The sequence below is a fragment of the Maylandia zebra genome, linkage group LG5 (assembly GCF_041146795.1).
Source record: "Maylandia zebra isolate NMK-2024a linkage group LG5, Mzebra_GT3a, whole genome shotgun sequence".
In the NCBI taxonomy this organism is placed as follows: Eukaryota; Metazoa; Chordata; class Actinopteri; order Cichliformes; family Cichlidae; genus Maylandia; species Maylandia zebra.
The window spans coordinates 35,741,570-35,760,039 of record NC_135171.1 but is presented as its reverse complement, the minus strand read 5'-3'; the positions used below and the strand labels follow the sequence as shown (position 1 = coordinate 35,760,039).

The 18,470-nt window shown below is 39.6% G+C and overlaps 2 protein-coding genes and 1 long non-coding RNA gene across 10 annotated transcripts; 1 reads left to right on the top strand and 2 right to left on the bottom strand.

The window, feature by feature from the left end:
• Positions 1-117: 117 nt before the first annotated feature.
• On the bottom strand, positions 118-6,621 carry LOC106676491 (N-acetyltransferase 8). 3 transcript variants are annotated; one of them, XM_014413218.3, is made up of 2 exons: positions 6,277-6,621; positions 118-2,595 (listed from the first exon to the last, which is right to left on the bottom strand). In XM_014413218.3, exon 2 carries the CDS (start codon positions 2,582-2,584, stop codon positions 1,913-1,915), a length of 672 nt encoding a protein of 223 aa, XP_014268704.2. In that variant the 5' UTR covers positions 2,585-2,595; positions 6,277-6,621; the 3' UTR covers positions 118-1,912. The 3 variants fall into 3 exon arrangements, with proteins under 3 accessions (XP_014268704.2, XP_014268703.2, XP_014268702.3); XM_014413217.3 differs by having other exon boundaries at positions 6,266-6,620; XM_014413216.3 differs by lacking the exon at positions 6,277-6,621 and adding an exon at positions 5,765-6,215.
• A 3,654-nt stretch (positions 6,622-10,275) lies between these two features.
• LOC101475129 (N-acetyltransferase 8) lies at positions 10,276-18,470 on the bottom strand. 6 transcript variants are annotated; one of them, XM_023155068.3, is made up of 6 exons: positions 18,395-18,470; positions 18,124-18,162; positions 16,375-16,447; positions 13,438-13,478; positions 12,318-12,424; positions 10,276-11,967 (listed from the first exon to the last, which is right to left on the bottom strand). In XM_023155068.3, the coding sequence occupies exon 6, from the start codon at positions 11,954-11,956 to the stop codon at positions 11,285-11,287; it is 672 nt and encodes a 223-aa protein (XP_023010836.1). In that variant the 5' UTR covers positions 11,957-11,967; positions 12,318-12,424; positions 13,438-13,478; positions 16,375-16,447; positions 18,124-18,162; positions 18,395-18,470; the 3' UTR covers positions 10,276-11,284. The 6 variants fall into 6 exon arrangements, with proteins under 6 accessions (XP_023010836.1, XP_014268705.1, XP_076740401.1 ...); XM_014413219.3 differs by having other exon boundaries at positions 12,343-12,424; XM_076884286.1 differs by having other exon boundaries at positions 12,343-12,424; positions 16,375-16,522; positions 18,395-18,469.
• On the top strand, positions 12,705-16,373 carry LOC143418668 (uncharacterized). Its single transcript, XR_013098700.1, has 2 exons — positions 12,705-12,924; positions 14,201-16,373. It is a non-coding gene; the product is annotated as an uncharacterized LOC143418668 (long non-coding RNA).

The window sequence follows — 18,470 nt, the reverse complement described above, 5'->3', positions numbered from 1 at the left end:
ACAAACTGCTATGTCTTATGGTCCTTGTGTCACAAACACATTTAACAGGTCTCACTCAGGTTCATCCCCTCAGCTGGCAGCAGAGCAGTAAATTAAAGTTAATCCAGGCACACCTGGTTCTGTTTTTATCTTCATACCTGTGTGTAATCACATGTGAATAATATTTTATTCTGTATAAGATGGTCTGTTACATAACAATCATCTTTTGTGTGACACATATATCAAAGGCTGTTTTTATCCTTTCCTTTTATATCTGGAGCCTGTTTTCTGTGACTGATGTAGATCATGCAGAAAAGTGGCATATTAACCCCTCATCATTCAGGTGTTCAGTAACCTGAGACATATGGCGTGTTCTCAGAAATGAAACACAAAATGACTAGAAGAATACTATACACACAAATATTGGTCTTTCCAGCACAGTTCCTACAATTTTCTGCCAATACTGATCAGTGTTGATTTAAATAATTTGTTCAGTTCTTAGAAAAACTATCAACCGGAAATCCACGTAAAACTGAATTTTACTGTACCGTGCCCAGGATACTCTATTTAGGATTCAAATATTTGGCACCCCCTAATGGTAAACTAGAAAAATAGGCAGACAACTCAAAAGTGTGTTTACACGAACAACAAAGTATCTCCTGAGCATAGAAAAATGCATATTTTGCTTCACTTAGAGGGGAATTAGTTTTCAGTACAGCATGGGAAAACACAAAAAACAATGGGAGGAGTCCTTGTGGTCTTTTGCTAACTGCAGGAGATACTATGTTTTTCCTTTCTGGTCTGAAAAATGACAAATCAAACCACATAGAATTTTTAAAATGTTGGAAGTTGTAATGAACACCAGCTACAGCAGTCAGTGAGTTTCAAACTGCTACCATTACCCATGAAAGGTTGTGCACTAGGTCATCTGTTATTGTTTCATATTCTGCATCACAGTCTATCACAACATATTCTAGATATAAAACTTGTGTTCACAAAACATATTAGAAAATGTACTGTATTTACTTCCCAGCACTGTTGTTGGTGCACACATATTTTAAACTCCTAATACTTTCTGGTATAAAAGGAAGTAAATACAGTACAATATCAGTAAATACTGATTTTCATCAAAAGAGCTTCAGTGTTACTTAGATCAATAGTGTCCTCTGCTGTTCACATTCACATCTACAGTACAGGCTGGGGCACAACATACTGAATTTAGATTTGTGATTTAATTTTCAACATCATCAGTCTTAATAATCATGTCTTCATTTCATAAGCAAATATCTCAGTTATTCTGATTACATCAAGGAAAAAAGGTGTAAAACAATGGAAGAGTTTAATGAGAATTTTAAGTCCACTCTGATGCATATAAATTCTCTACGTTTGCCTTTTAAAAGTTAATGGTTTTATTATTAATATTATTACGACATGTATCTTTGTATCATGTGCTTACAATATGTTATCTGTATCTCAGTTAATGACATTTTAAAACATTTCTTTCTTTCTTTTTTAAATGAATACAGCAGAAAGTGGTCAGTACATCTGATTACATTAAGTTATTCTAATCGTCACTGAAAAGTACACAATGTAAGGATTAACTGTTAAATCTTGGTTCACAGGACTGGAGCTGCTAATTGGCCTTATGTTGTTAACAGACAATTTTTGGGGGGCTTAAGGTGTAGTCAGAGAATATGTAAAGTACTCTATAAAGAGGAAACCAGGTTTTAGTAACAACATCTTGCTCCTTACTTTCAGATCTGTTCATAGTGCTTTGTCCTAAAGTATATAACAGATTTGGCATTTTTTTCCAAAGTTACACCTGAACAACGTTTTGGTTACAGTCAAGTTTAACCATTGCCAAATATTAAACCACTGTTAAAGAGGAGCCAAGCGTGAAAACAACACACTGCTGATGAGTGTTATTTTTGATTTACAAGTATTTTTCCATCCTTATAATCGTGACCCTGGCCAGTGAAATGATCCAGGGAGCTGCCAGTCCTTTGACATTAGACAGGACACGGTTAAACCCCACTTTGCTGTACAGAACCACGGCTGCCATTTGGGTGGAGGTAGTCTGCAACACCACCTTGGAGAAGCCCCGTTCTTTACAGAAGTCAACCGCGGTCTGAGTCAACCTAAAGCCGAGGCCCATCCGTCTATACTGTGGGAAAATGATCATTCTGAACATTTCCCCATACTTTTCTGTCCCACTGTGTTTAGCTACCACAGCCACCATACCAACAACCTGGGCTCTCGCTCCAACCTCAGCCTCAGCCACCCAGAAACAGTCATCAGGTCTGCTGAGGAAATTCCCAGGGATGTCCTGCATGTCGTTGCGAAGTCTCACCCTGACGACGGTGGCATATACTTCATGACAGCAGTAGTAGATGAGACCTACCCAAGCTGCTGGGAACAGTACAGCTCCAAACACAGAGCCAAGGAGATAACCAACAACACACAGAGTCGAGGTGATGGTGAGGTAAAGGGGACTGGTCATGGCGTTATAGAAACATGGACGGATATGCTCCAAGATGCCAGTACTGAAGAGGGTGAGCACTGTGTCCTTGTCTGCAGGACGGTACCGACGGATCACCAGCTGCATGACGAAAGTAACTACAAGGAAAATCATAAAACAGTGAGAAATGCTGTTGTTATTTACACTACATTACTAAGCATGACCCTTAAGGAAAATTATTTTTAGTTTTTTACTTAGTTTCCTTTTTTGTAATTTAATTTGATTTTATTAAGTCTGCTTATGTGTAGCACTGTTTATGGTTGTGTTTAATACAACATTTAGCTGCCACGGGGCGATCTGCGCTAAGTTGCTGACGGAGATTTGCCGCGTTAATGCGGTTATGGCATTAACGTCATTTCGACGAGATCAACACTGACTGGGTTAAATAGCTCTCTATTAGGTTTTTGTGCTTGGCATGACTTTCAGATTCAGTTATTTATGTTACGATCTTAAAATGGAATCAATGTATTTTAAAAACAACACCCAACAGCCACTTTATTACAGGTGATACAACTGCTTGTTGACATACATTTTTAGCCAATCACATGGCAGTGACTCAAAACTATTTGGCAAGTAAACATGCTCACAATATGCTGCTGATATTCAAAGCAAGCATCAGAATGGGGAAGAAAGGTAATGTGAGTGACTTTGAACATGGCAAGGTTGTTGGTGCAGAAACTACTGATCGACAGGGTGTTCCTATACAGCCATCTCCAAGGTTTACATAGGGTGGTCTGAAAAAAAGAAAAAGATCTAAGGAGTGCCAGTTCTCTGGATGAAAATGCTTTGTTGATGTTATACTCACTCACGTTATACTCAACTCATTCAGTAGTGATGTGCGATACCACTGATTTCCTTTCCGATCCGATACCAAGTAATATTCAGGGTGGTATCGACGATACTGATCCGATACCGGTACTTTGTACAAAAACTTATTTTATTCATTGTATCTCAAATTATAGCATCATAATGATTTCAGGACATCAGAGTACTTGTTTCGAACAATGACGGCAGCTGCTTAGTTTTAATATTACTCTTATTTCTCTTTCTGGGTCGCAAAAAAACTTTTAACATATTTTCAGGTGAGAATGTAGCCGTGCAAACTTCAAATATCTGAGCCGATCGACCAAGGGCGTAGATTTGGCATGGACGGAGGGGACATGTCCCCACCAATATCCAGCGATTATTGAATTGTCCCCACCAATAATTTGATCTCTTCGAGTAAAGAAAAACAAACCCAATAGTAAGAGAAAAACGATCTGTCAGCGTTTCTCCCGATTTTCCACCCGGACAACAAAACTGAAAACCATATCCCAGACTGGCCCAGCCAATTCCAGTTTCCAACAATGGCCACTATTACTGCAGCTACTTAGTTTTAATATTACTCTTATTACTCTTTCTGGGTCGCAAAATAAACTTTTAACACATTTTCAGGCGAGAATGTAGCTGTGTAAACGTCAAATAACTTAAACATGTTATCGTTTGGCCTTTTTCAGTGCTTTAGTTGTGTTTTATTTGTTGGTGAGTTTGGCTGAGATTAAAGTTATTAGATTAAATTAGATTAAATAAAACTTTATTAATCCCTCGGGATGATTCCTCCGGGTTCTCACACAGCTGAATAAACTGCTGTGTGAAAACAGCAGTTTATCCGACCATCTACGCCAGCGTCCGGTTATATTTTAGACAGCAAGGAGCAGACGGCAGGTGACGTAATTCTGAAGGCTAGACCGTCCAATTTCACAGTCGCTCATTTCCGGTCTACCCGGCTTTCGGAGGACCCGGCTCACCCGGGTCCTCAGGTGGACGCAGCCTCTGAATTTGGACACCCCCCGGCCTGTTTACGGTCGGACAATAATAACGGTGACATTTAACTTATTTTATCCGATAAATAAACACTGTAAAATTAAAGTTTTTTGTATATACATGTACATGCATACCTCCCCCCAGCCCCTTTGAATGTCTCCCTAATTCTGAGGTCTCAAGGTTGGCAAGTAGGTGCTAGGCTTGGCCCACATCAGTCTAAAATTGTATGTAACCATGAATAATGTGATGCCATGTACACCAGGAGAGACTGGACAGTATAGATGTAAAACAAATATGCCAGCAGTTCATTTCAGCTAACGAGAGGAGCAGGCATGTGTTTGTTGTGTGGGCATGTAGTCCATGTCTGTTGCTGTAACAGTAGTTCATGTTTAGAATAAAACATCTCAGCTCACTGATCTGATAGAGGGCAATAGTGCCTAAAATGTTGCATAATGTTGCTGAGAGATCTTTTACTTTGTGGTAATCTTAGACGAGTAGTTTTATGGACAAAACCCACCAGGTCATCCAGTGTTCCCTTAGTGCTAATGTGTCAGAGATGTTGGTGTACTATAACTGAAGCAATGTTGTTAAGTCCTTAAAGTCATATTCTTTTATTGTCATGACTGTATTTGAAGCTATTTTTATTTTTGTATGATACCTGATTTATATGGAATATGACTGAAGTAAACTAAAGTCTAAAATACTTAGTCATTTGTTTAATAGTAATTTAACATTATATAATTCACATATAAAACTATGAATTGTAATTTTAAATGGTTTAAAAGCATGTAGAATAGCATATGTAGGCAAGTATATTTCTCCTTTTATCAAGAAGCAAAAACAAAAAGGAAAAAATAAGAAACGGGGCAGGGTTCAGTGGTTGAATCATCCGTCCCCACCAATGCCACAATCAAATCTACACCCTTGCGATTGATCGTTTTCAAACCCCCGCGGTCTTTCGCTACTTGGGTTAAACATGATATATAAGTCACTTAGATAACTTAAAAATGTTATTGTTTGGCTTTTTCAGTGTTTTATTTGTTCGTGAGTAAATCAGTTTGGCTGAGATTAAAGTTATTAGATTCGATTAAATAAAATTTAACTTTATTAATCCCTCAGGAGGGTTCCTCGGGGTTTTCACACAGCTGAATAAACGTCAAACTGAAAACTGATTAAACAGAAGTGTGAGACGGTCGAGAGTTTACGCCAGCGTCCGGTTATATTTTAGATAGCAAGGAGCAGACGGCAGTTTCACTCCACCGAGGGAGCTCGTGCCGTATACCCGTCTTTCTTTAGACCGCGAAGGCCCGGGTCCTCGGGTGGAAGCAGCCTCTGAATTTGGACACCCCCGCTGTATCCGGACATTTAACGTATTTTATCCGATAAATAAACACTGTAAAATGTATTTATCCCCACCCCAACAGCATTTTTGAATGTCTCTCTAGTGTGGCCACAACACCTCACCTTTTTCCCCACATGTATGGCAAACCACGTCTCAGTTTTTGTGGAGGTAAAATAGGTTCGCACATGACTCCAATTACGCTCAGTCATTGTTGTGAGTGCGCACGCCAAGGGGCTGCGAAACAGACAGCCTATTTCGCAAATGACTATGAAAGGCGGAAGAGGAAGTAGTTCCTTTGAATGTAGACAATCCGAATGTTATAGTTTCTTTCCACTGTGTTCCTGTTAATGATAAACTACAAATTTACCCTAAATTACTAAAATATCGATATTTTAATGTGAGAATCGATTCTAGAACATAAATGATTGGTATCGGAGGAATCGATATTTCAGGATCGATCCGCACATCACTATCATTCAGCAACAGCACAGGCCCGTTCGTGCACCATCAACAGCTCTCTAACAGACCTTACCCAACTTAATAAAAAAACGAAACAAGAAGCGATTATATGAGTTGCTGTGTAACACATTTGTCTGCTAGCCATATTACAATCGCACAATTACCTCTGCCTTACGTTAGTGAACTTGCACAGGTTGATCCTTCATGAGAAGAGTTCACACGAAACAATGAAGAAGCGCAGCAACACCGTGAATCAGCTCAACTTCTAGACTGGTTAATAAAACACAAAAGCAGCACAAAGGCTTGACTCTCAAAGCCCATGTAATACTTCGATGGGATGATTCGGTTCAAAGTACAGCTGTAAAAGTGTTAAACATCCTCTACTGTTACACAAAAATGTTACACAAAGTCAACCATGCAGAAAGTTTTCCTAATCCACGCCATTATCCTGCAGAAATCACAACCTTCCAACAACCTACGGGGCCGAAAAACGAAGGCAACGCGGAAGTGTCAAAAATCGCGGAAATTATGGTTCAGCGGGAGTAGCGCGTTTGCAGTCTATCTGGGGGCTGGCCAGTCTATCTGCAGAGAGCATGTGAACGCTGGCGACAGTGTGAACAACTCGCAATCAATATTTCTGTGAGTTACCATCAACAAACTGAAATACAGCTCATGGCTTCTTCTTCTTCTTCTTTGTGTTTAACGGCGGTTGGCAACCAACGTAAAGGAGGGGCTCATGTCATCTCAGTCCTAATTTATACTTATGAAGTGAGCTGCATAGTCCACTGTTAACGTAGTTGCCAGTGTTGTATATTAAAAAGAAAGATAATCTGCTAAAAAGGGATTTGCACTTATGCCATTTCTTGTGTAACAAAGATTCTTCTGTTATCTGTGGGAAGAATAAAACATCAAAATTCATGTTTCGACAGTAGTATCATGTGGAGATCGCTTTACAGTCTCTTCGGGCTGGTTTTCATATTTGCTTTGTGTTGTCAACTTTGTGTTCATAAACACTGCAAAAGGGATTCTATATGTGTCCTCATTTGAATAAGGATTTATGTTGGTGTGTGGGACTGTAACCTTAGGTTTATAATGTTATCTGGTAATTATGTGACAGTGCATTTCAGGCCATTTTATGGAGTAACAGGAAAGTAAATTAAAAAAATAGTGTACCAAACTACTTTCTTTGGCAGGTGATTAATTTAAGAAAAGTAATACATGTCTAATACATTACCTGTACGGTCTACAGACATTGTACACTACTTTTCATGATTAACAACCCCAAAAGTGGTTATGCTGTGCAAACATTTTTAATGTAGGTGAGGAAAAAATTCTGTAAACAAAGAATGCTTTCAAAAATAGAAGTGTCAATCATTTATTTTCATCAATCAACAAAATGCAGTGAATGAACAAAAGAGAAATCTAAATCAAATCAATATTTGGTGTGACCACCTTTTGCCTTTAAAACAGCATCAGTTCTTCTGGGCACACTTGCCCACAGGAACTCGGCTGATAGGTTGCTCCAAACATTTTGGAGAACTACCCACAGATCTTCTGTGGATGCATCCTTCCTCACATCCTTCTGTCTCTTCATGTAATCCCAGTCACACTAAATGTTTTTGTGATCAAGGCTTTGTGGGGGCCATACCATCAATTCCAGTACTTCTTGTTCTTCTTTACACTGAAGATAGTTCTTAATGACTTTGGCTTTATGTCTGGGGTCGTCGTCCTACTGCAGAATACATTTGGGGCCAATAAACAATCATTTATATTTCTGAAAGCATTCTTTGTTTACAGCATTTTTTCACACCTGCCTAAAACTTTTGCAGAGTGTATATATACACACGTATGTATGTGTATATATATATATATATATATATATATATATATATATATATATATATATATATATATATATATATATATATATGTGTGTATATATATATATATATATGTATATATATATATATATATGTATATATATATATATGTATATATATATATGTATATATATATATATATATATATGTATATATATATATATATATATATATATATATATATATATATATATATGTGTGTGTATATATATATATGTATATATATATGTGTGTATATATATATGTATATATATGTGTGTGTGTATATATGTGTATATATATATATATATACGGGCGATCGTGGCTCAAGAGCTGGGAGCTCGCCTTGTAATCGGAAGGTTGCCGGTTCGAGCCCTGGCTTGGACAGTCTCGGTCGTGTCCTTGGGCAAGACACTTCACCCGTTGCCTACTGGTGGTGGTCAGAGGGCCCGGTGGCGCCAGTGTCCGGCAGCCGCGCCAGTGTCCGGCAGCCTCGCCTCTGTCAGTGCGCCCCAGGGTGGCTGTGGCTACAATGTAGCTTGCCATCACCAGTGTGTGAATGTGTGTGTGAATGGGTGGATGACTGGATATGTAAAGCGCTTTAGGGTCCTTAGGGACTAGTAAAGCGCTATACAAATACAGGCCATTTACCATTTATATGTATATATATATATACAGCTCCAGCTCAGTCAGATTAGATGGACAGCATCTGTGAACAGCAGTTTTCAGGTCCTTGTCCTGCTGGAAGATGAACCTCCGCCCCAGTCTCAAGTCTTTTGCAGACTCCAAGAGGTTTTCTTCCTAGATTGCCCTCTATTTGGCTCCATCCATCTTCCCATCAACTCTGACCAGCTTCCCTGTCCCTGCTGAAGAGAAGCACCCCCAGAACATGATGCTGCCACCACCATATTTGACAGTGGGGATGGTGTGTTCAGAGTGATGTGCAGTGTAAGTTTTCCGCCACACATAGCGCTTTGCATTTTGGCCAAAAAGTTCCATTATGGTCTCATCTGACCAGAGCACCACATGTTTGCTGTGTCCCCCACATGGCTTGTGGCAAACTGCAAACGGGACTTCTTATGGTTTTCTGTTAACAATGGCTTTCTTCTTGCCACTCTTCCATAAAGGCCAACTTTGTGCAGTGCACGCTTCCGTTTCTGAATGATCGCTTGAACAGTGCTCCGTGGGATGTTCAAGGCTTGGGAAATCTTTTTGTAGCCTAAGCCTGCTATATTAAATTTCTCAATAACTTTATCCCTGACCTGTCTGGTGTGTTCTTTGGACTTCATGGTGTTGTTGCTCCCAATATTCTCTTAGACAACCTCTGAGGCCGTCACAGAGCAGCTGTATTTGTACTGACATTAGATTACACACAGGTGCACTCTAGTCATTAGCACTCATCAGGCAATGTCTATGGGCAACTGACTGCACTCAGACCAAAGGGGGCTGAATAATTACGCACACCCCACTTTGCAGTTATTTATTTGTAAAAAATGTTTGGAATCATGTATGATTTTCGTTCCACTTCTCACGTGTACACCACTTTGTGTTGGTCTTTCATGTGGAATTCCAATAAAATTGATTCATGTTTGTGGCTGTAATGTGACAAAATGTGAGAAAGTTCAAGGGGGCCGAATACTTTTGCAAGCCACTGTACGCATTGACATAGACGGCTTCCTTATTTAACCTCCCTCTGAGGTTTGCAATCTGGGTGTCAATTTAGACTCCACTCTTTCATTCCGTGCTTATGTCAAATCTGTCACCTAAGCAGCTTTTTTCCACCTAATGAACATCTCTTGAATTCGGGCATCACTCACTGACTCTATAGCAGAGACTCATCCATGCATTTGTCACCACCAAGCTGGACTACTGAAATGCAGTCCTGTTTGGGATTTCCACTAAAGCCCTGGATAGCCTCCAGTATGTCCAGAAGGCTTTTAACAGTCTGGAAGGCTTCTAACAGGCACTAAGCTCTGGGAACATATTACCCACACCCTCATTAATCTCCACTGGCTTCCGGTCAAGTCACACATTACTTACGAGATTCTTCTTCTCACTTACAAATCCCTCAATGCCCTGGCACCTCAATATGTCTCTGACCTCCTGGAACCATACACACAGTCTCGGATGCTACGGTCCTCATCCATGGGACTTCTCAAACCTCATCTCTTCAACAAAACCTTCAACCTCTAGCTTTTTAGCTAAGCATCCTTGGGGTTTTTTGAAAGGCGCTATACAAATCAAAGTTATTATTAATGGACTTTCACAGGAGATACTATTATTTTCCTTTCTATTGTGACAAATGACAAATCAAATCATATTTTAAAATGTTGGAAGTTTTAATGCACAGCATCTACAGCAGTCAGTGAGTTTCAAACGATTTTGATTACCCATGAACTGCCGTGCACTAGCTCATTTGTTATTGTTTCACATGCTGCATCATAGCCAATCACAACATATTCTAGATGTAAAACTTGAGTTTAAACGGCATATTAGCAAATGTACTGTATTTACTTTCCAGCACTGTTTATGGTGCAGTTATATTTTAAACATCTAATACTTCCTTGTAGAAAAGGAAGTGAATGCTGTATAATATCAGAAATAAATTATTTTCATCAAAGGAGCTTCAGTGTTACTCAGGTCAGTAGCGCCCTCTGCTGTTCACATCCATATCCACAGTATAGATTTGGGTACAACATACTGAATTTAAAAATCAAATCTTCATTTCATAAGCAAATTAAAATCCTTGTTATTAAGATTTTTACATACTTTGTATCATGTGCTTACAATATGTTGTGTGTACTGTATTTTAAAATGTTTCTCCAAATATTGGTAATTAATAGAAAAACATTTAGACATTATACATTAGACGTTATCTCTCGCATAATAAGAATGATGAATTTTCAAACACTATTTGTTACAACTACTAACGCCTGTGGGCGTATACGGAGATTTTGAAACGTATTTTTTTTCACTTTCTTTTTTTTTTTAAATAAAAATAATTTATTAATTAAAACAGTTAAAAGTGGTCAGTACAACTGATTATGTGAAATCATCACTGAAAAGTACACATTGTAAGGATTAACTGTTAGTGAATCATGGTGTAGTGGGAGGAAACCAGAAAGTTTTTAGTAACAACATCTTGCTCCTTACATTCATATCTGTTCATAGAGTCCTACAGTGTACATCAAATTTGGCATTTTTTCACACCTAAACCAGAGGGTTTTGGTTACAGTCAAGTTTAACCATTGCCAAATATTAAACCACTGTTAAAGAGGAGCCAAGCATGAAAACAACACACTGCTGATGAGTGTTATTTTACATTTACAAGTATTTTTCCATCCTTATAATCGTGACCCTGGCCAGTGAAATGATCCAATGAGCTGCCTGTGCTTTGATATGAGACTGGACACGGTTAAACCCCACTTTGCTGTACAGGGCCACAGCTGCCATTTGGGTGGAGCTAGTCTCCAACACCACCTTGGAGAAGCCCCGTTCTTTACAGAAGTCAACCGCAGTCTGAGTCAACCTAAAGCCGAGGCCCATCCGTCTATACTGTGGGAAAATGATCATTCTGAACATTTCCCCATACTTTTCTGTCCCACTGTGTTTAGCTACCACAGCCACCATACCAACAACCTGGGCTCTCGCTCCAACCTCAGCCTCAGCCACCCAGAAACAGTCATCAGGTCTGCTGAGGAAGTTCCCAGGGATGTCCTGCATGTCGGTGCGAAGTTTATACCTGACGTAGTATGCATATACTTCATGACAGCAGCAGTAGATGAGACCTACCCAAGCTGCTGGGAACAGCACAGCCCCAAACACAGAGCCAAGGAGATAACCAACAACACACAGAGTCGAGGTGATGGTGAGGTAAAGGGGACTGGTCATGGCGTTATAGAAACATGGACGGATATGCTCCAAGGTGCCAGTACTGAAGAGGGTGAGCACTGTGTCCTTGTCTGCAGGACGGTACCGACGGATCACCAGCTGCATGACGAAAGTAACTACAAGGAAAATCATAAAACAGTGAGAAATGCTGTTGTTATTTACACTACATTACTAAGCATGACCCTTAAGGAAAATTATTTTTATTGTTTTTTACTTAGTTTCCTTTTTTGTAATTTAATTTGATTTTATTAAGTCTGCTTATGTGTAGCACTGTTTATGGTTGTGTTTAATACAACATTTAGCTACCATAAACAAGGAATTTCCAGATCCTATCACCTCTCTTGTATTATACAAATTATCTTGAGGCAATTGTTGCTGGTTAAAAAACAAAAAAGTGACTATAGTGACTATATGAGTTGCTGTGTAATAAATTTGTCTGCTAGCCAGATTACAATCGCACAATTACCTCTGCTTTACGTTAGTGAACTTACACAGGTTGATCCTTCACGGAGAAGAGTTCACACGAAACAATGAAGAAGCGCAGCAACACTGTGAATCAGCTCAACTTCTAGACTGGTTAATAAAACACAAAAGCAGCACAAAAGCTTGACTCTCACAGCCCATGTAATACTTCGATGGGATAATTCGGTTCAAAGTACAGCTGTAAAAGTGTTAAACATCATCTACTGTTACACTAACTGTTACACTATGCTGGTTAATAAAACACAGCTTGACTCCTACAGCACTTATAATACTTAGATGAGGTGATTAGGTTCCAAGTCCAGCTGTAAAAGCAAGCAGCAGCAGCCAGAGCGGATATATTACATCATATCTTAAGGCAGACCTTCCCAAAGTGTGGGGCCCGCCCCCTAGGAGGGGGGGCGCTATGAAAAGGAAGAGAAAAAAAATCAAACCAAAGCTTGGACACTGCTAGCACGGGGCGCCTCCACAAACGCAAATCAGGAGATGAAGCATAGCTAAATATGTTTCCAAACCAACTTCATTCTAAGCCAAAGACTAGAAAATATGGTGAAGCATATCTTCCCTTTGGTTTCACCTGCACAAGTGCCAAGGTAGGTCTCCCCTGCAGAATTGGTCTTTCCTTCGTCACGAGCAGCGCTGGGCTCTTCAAATCAAACAGTATCCCACATTCTTGATTTTTAGTTCACAAACACTTGTTGTAATGACTAACTACTCCTGACATTTTGGAGATGTTAGCTCTTTACACAGTAAAGTTACAGCGGGATACAAATAACATCAGGCTGATCCTGCTACGATTTCTTCCCCCTGTACAAATCACGGACAAACAGCATCCAACAGTTGTTTATGTTTTTGAACCCATTTTGCAGAGGGATTGAAAATTTTATTGATAGCAATGTTGAATATTATTACACAGGAAAAAAAACAACTACATGTAAAATAATTACACCGTGACGCCTCTGCCTTTGTAAATGGAGGGACAGTAACTGCGCGTAAAACCTGAAGATTGTCAGATTAACAGTATTTTGTCTCTGTCTCCCATTCTGCAATTCATCTCATGTAAACAATTACGTGGCGCACAGCGTGACGTGAAAAAAGGCACATACCTTTGACGTTGCGTGATGAACTCTGTATTCCTCGTCCACACCTAAACGAAAAAAGGGAGTTTTAAGGAGTGATTCCAAACGCCGTTTACGTGTGGACGAAACAGCTGCGTTTTCAAAAATACCCGTGTAGGTGCGGACGTAGCTTAAAAGAGTTAGTAGTTTATTTCCTTACCACCTGCAATTTATTGCATATTACTTGTATTTGCTTAACTGTTTACTAAATGTTTGAGGTGTGAAATAAACCGCAATGGAGAAAAATATGGGTGTGTGTGGTTGGAGGATATGTTCGTGCGTGCGTGTGCGCGCGCGAGGGGGGCGCGAACATTTTTCTTGTAAAACAAAGGGGGGCGCAGCAAAAAAAAGTTTGGGAACCACTGTCTTAAGGACCTTGTAGTACCATATCACCCTATTAGAGCACTTCGCTCTCGCACTGCAGGCTTGTTGTTCCTAGAGTATTTAGAAGTAGAATGGGAGGGAGAGCCTTCAGTTTTCAGGCCCCTCTTCTGTGGAACCAGCTTCCAGACACTATCTCTACTTTTAAGATTAGGCTTAAAACTTTCCTTTTTGCTAAAGCATATAGTTAGGGCTGGACCAGGTGACCCTGAATCCTCCCTTAGCTATGCTGCAATAGACGTAGGCTGCCGGGGGATTCCCATGATGCATTGAGTTTTTCCTTTCCTGTCACCTTTCTCACTCACTATGTGTTAACAGACCTCTCTGCATTGAATCATGTCTGTTATTAATCTCTGTCTCTCTTCCACAGCATGTCTTTTATCCTGTCTTCCTTGTCTCACCCCAACCGGTTGCAGCAGATGGCCCCGGCCCTCCCTGAGCCTGGTTCTGCCGGAGGTTTCTTCCAGTTAAAAGGGAGTTTTTCCTTCCCACTGTCGCCAAAGTGCTTGCTCATAGGGGGTCATATGATTGTTGGATTTTTCTCTGTATCTACTGTACAATATAAATCTGCTGTTGGGATTTGGCACTATATAAATAAAATTGAATTGATTTGAATATACAGCAGGTAACAAAAACAGAGACTTGCAGGCTCCATTTCTACCTGTTCATGTTTCTACAGTAGAATCATGCGGAGATCGCTTTAAAGTCTCTTTGGGTTGGTTTTTGTATTTGCTTTTTGTTCATATGTAAATTAATAGAGGGGTATAGAGGGTGTTGGTGTGTAGGACTGTAGTCTGAGTTGAAAACTGATGAGTTTTGGGAGAAAGCATGACATCAGTTTTTTGGGGGTCGAAGTTTGGAAGAGTTTTATATATTGTATAACTAGCTTTTGAAAAGGGGCACATAGCAGGCTGAATAACAACAACTCACATTCGTCAATAATCTAGTATGGAATCGCATCATACTATAAATAAAAAGAAACATTCTTTTTTCTCCGCATTGTAAAGTTATCATGTCGTGACAGTAGAATTGGTCAGTTTCAATATTATTACGGGGCCAACATTATTACGTGTATGATGATGCTTGAAATACACCACACAGAGATGTGAGGAACAACAGCAGGGTTGGCTCCATGGCCTTTCTCTGTTTCTAATATAAACAGTATCAGTGTCTCATCTTTGGCTTCCTGCTGCACATCTTAGCATCCTTCCATTAATACAATCAAACAAGCAGAAGCAATGTCTGAACTACAATACTTCTTGAATTAACAACCGAGGGATTTCCCTATTCTGGGTAAATATATTATGTTAGTGATAAAAACAAACTTATAAGAAAACTAGTGCAATGAAACCAAAATCACAGTGAGGTTATGATCTACACTGCAGTCAGACACTAGGGGGCAATAGAGAGGGGGTTTTGTTTTGGTTTGTTTTTGCTGTCATTGCTGTCGTAGGGCAAACGTGGGGCAAATATGTTGGTATGGGACACATTGCTCATAGGATTTTAGTAAGTGAAGGAAATATTTAATTTAAATCAACCTTCCAAGGTTCCTTGTTAAATAAACACAGTGACCATAAAAAGGTGAAGTTCAGTAGCTATAAAACTGTTATTTCAGTTTATGGTTTGTGTATTCATCCTTTAGATTACAGACTGACTGTGTGGTTACATCTTAACTATTTTTGGCTGTTTTAACATGAATGTTTTCTTCTTTTTGAACTTTGCTTTTTGACTGTTATTTGTCAAGCTGACTGACCTTCCATGTACAACCACTAAATTGAATTACTTAAATTTGTTGGATACTTTGATTTTATGCCGTCTCAGGTCCACTTTTTGTTCAACACTGATAAAATCCAAATTAAATTAATAATTTGTTCAGATTTTATTTATTATAAGGAACTGTATTTTCAGAACTGAATTTTTCAGGTTACAGCCTTTACTGCTTTATTTGAATTTTGGTTTAACATAGAAAAGACTTTAAGGGGAAAAAACTCTAAATAGACTTGCTTTTAAAAATCATATTACACATTTTTACATTTAATTTCTGTTTTACAAAAGACTTTTATGGATTTTTATTTTTATTTTTACAAGTTTACCTTATTCAAAATGTTATGTGGTCATGGTGACAGTGGTCTGTCGCCATGACAGTATTTTGTCTTTGCATGAGACTGTTAGTTATTTCTGGACTGGTTTATTTAGGTTTATTTCCTGAGTGTGTTATTTCGTTATGCTTCTGAGTTTTCTTAGTTCTCTGGTCCTTGTTTAGTTTAGGCAGTTCTTATTTTGTCCATGTGTCTGTCTGTCTGTCTGTCTCTCTCTCTCTGCGTGTTAGTGATTTCCTGTTTAATTGTAACAATCACTTGTCTTTTGCATTGTGTTCATTTTTGCGTCCCCTGTCTTGTTAGTCAGACTCAGATGTGGATCTGGCTGTCTAGCTAAGTTCTTATTAAGGTAATATGACAGCATAGTTTAAAAATAATCTTATTTTAATGTCACAAATGTTCTTCAATAAACTGGTTGTTGTCGTGCACTGATATTAACACTCACGGTATGGCTGAAGGCTGCTTCTCCTGTCACTTCTTTATCCCAAGACGTTGATTCTGTTCATCTGGATGTAGCGCTTTAAGCGGGAGAAACATTTCATCACTCATCCAAGTCATTTCTTTAATCTCAGCTGACTGCAGGTTTCCCCAACCTAAAGAGTACATTTGCACAATGACTAAATCTACCCCACTGAATGAACAATGGGTTGTGAGGCCAGCATTGTAAGATGGCACCCTTAGGCCCCTTCCGCGATTCAGAGATGGCCTTTCCCTTTTCACATAAATGGTCTCCTTGACTCCTCGCTCAAACCAGCGTTCCTCCCTGTCCAGGATGTGTACATCCTCATCATTGAAAGAGTGTCCACCTGGCCTGTTGAAGGAAATAGAGTGTGAAGTCCTGGCCCGACTAGTCAGGTCTTCTGTGTTGTGCCAGCTGCTATACCAGAGTTTGCCCAATGTATAAATCATGACAATCCTCCTTGCACTTAACAGCGTGCACTATATTACTCTGTTTGTGTCAGGGGACCCGATCGTTGGGGTAGATCAATTTTTGGCCCATGGTGTTTAGAAAAAATGTGTCTCAACTGTTCCAATACTTCTGACACATAAGGGATCAGGCAGCAGTTGTCCTTCTCTCCTAGATCGGCTATTATTTTTATTCTCCCAGGGCACTCCGGCTTCCTCCCACAGTCCAAAGACATGCAGTTACTGGCAGGGCTGGACTGGGACAAAAAAATCTGCATTTTGACTAGAGACCGGCCCACCAGGTATTAAAGCCATAGAGCCTTTGAATGAAAACAAACACTGTTGTAACAGTGATGTACACTGTCTTGTTGGTATATGTATGATTTCTATACATTTTACTTCAGATAAAAACTTTGGTTGTAAGATTCAGATAATTATTTAATAAAAGTGAGATATTTTAAATGAGAAGAAGAAAGAAAAGTATTTCTTTGTGCCCCCCTTTCCCTGTTAATGCCCTACCTGGCCCCCTGGCAAAACTTTGCTAGACCCGCCCCTGCAGTTACCAGTTGTCAGCTACAAAGGATCCTGGTGTTATTTGTCTCTCAGAAACAGTTCATAACTTCCCTTCGATAGCGATTCCGTTTTTTACGGGACGGTTGGCAACACTACTAACCTTATGAATAAAATAAAGTTCACTATTAGTAACATCAAAGCACCCACCCAGCTATATAGAAACTCCGTCATGCTAGCTAGTGCGCAGTACGAGTTATTGTAACTGACTGTAAAAAGTCAGCACAACGAAAATAAACTCCACCTAAACTTGGTTTATATCTGACCCAGATCGACTGCAGGTCATAACTTCTTACCTGAAGTTCAGTACACCTGATACTCGGCCCGGCGGCCGCGTCAGGTCTCTCCTCCTCCTGCCTCCACTTTCCCTCATCCACCTGTTGCCTCTGTGGAAGCTCCACCATAGCCACCACCAAACAACTGAGTTATTTTTACACATCGACCAGCATCTGGCCAATCCAACACCTTTTATTGTTTGTGCTGTTACAAAAAACAAACAAACAAACAAAAAACATCGGCCCATAAAAATGAAAAATCACCATCGGCCCACCGGTCAAATGCCCGGTATGCCCGTTGGCCATTCCAGCTATGGCTGCTGGGGTTAGGTCAACTGAAAACACTAAATTGCCCATGGGAGTGAGTGTGAGTGTGATTGGTTGTCTGTGTGTTAGCCCTGCGACAGACTGGCGACCTGTCCAGAGTGTACCCTGCCTCTCACCCTAAGACAGCTGGCACAGGCTCCAGTGCTCCCGCGACTCTGAAAGGAGAAGTGGATGGATGGATTTATTTATTCATTCCACATAAAATGTAAAAAACAAATTATAAAACACAAAAAACAACTATTTACAATTCAACTTTTAACTATTTCAACTTTCAACTTTTTCCTTTTAAACAAATTTAAAGTGAAGAACACAAAACACTGCAAACCAAACTGAAATTATTCTAGATTTTGCTTCTTTTCTTGGTGTCACTCATTTTCTTGACTATACCTTTCTAACGTGTCAATGTTGACTCTTGTTGTTGCCCCTGGCTCTCTTTCTCTCTCTTCCTCCTGCACTGTTCATG

Coding starts and splice junctions, on each gene's coding strand:
- LOC106676491 (XM_014413218.3), bottom strand. CDS start 2,584: ATGCAGCTGGTGATCCGTCGGTACCGTCCTGCAGACAAGGACACAGTG.
- LOC101475129 (XM_023155068.3), bottom strand. CDS start 11,956: ATGCAGCTGGTGATCCGTCGGTACCGTCCTGCAGACAAGGACACAGTG.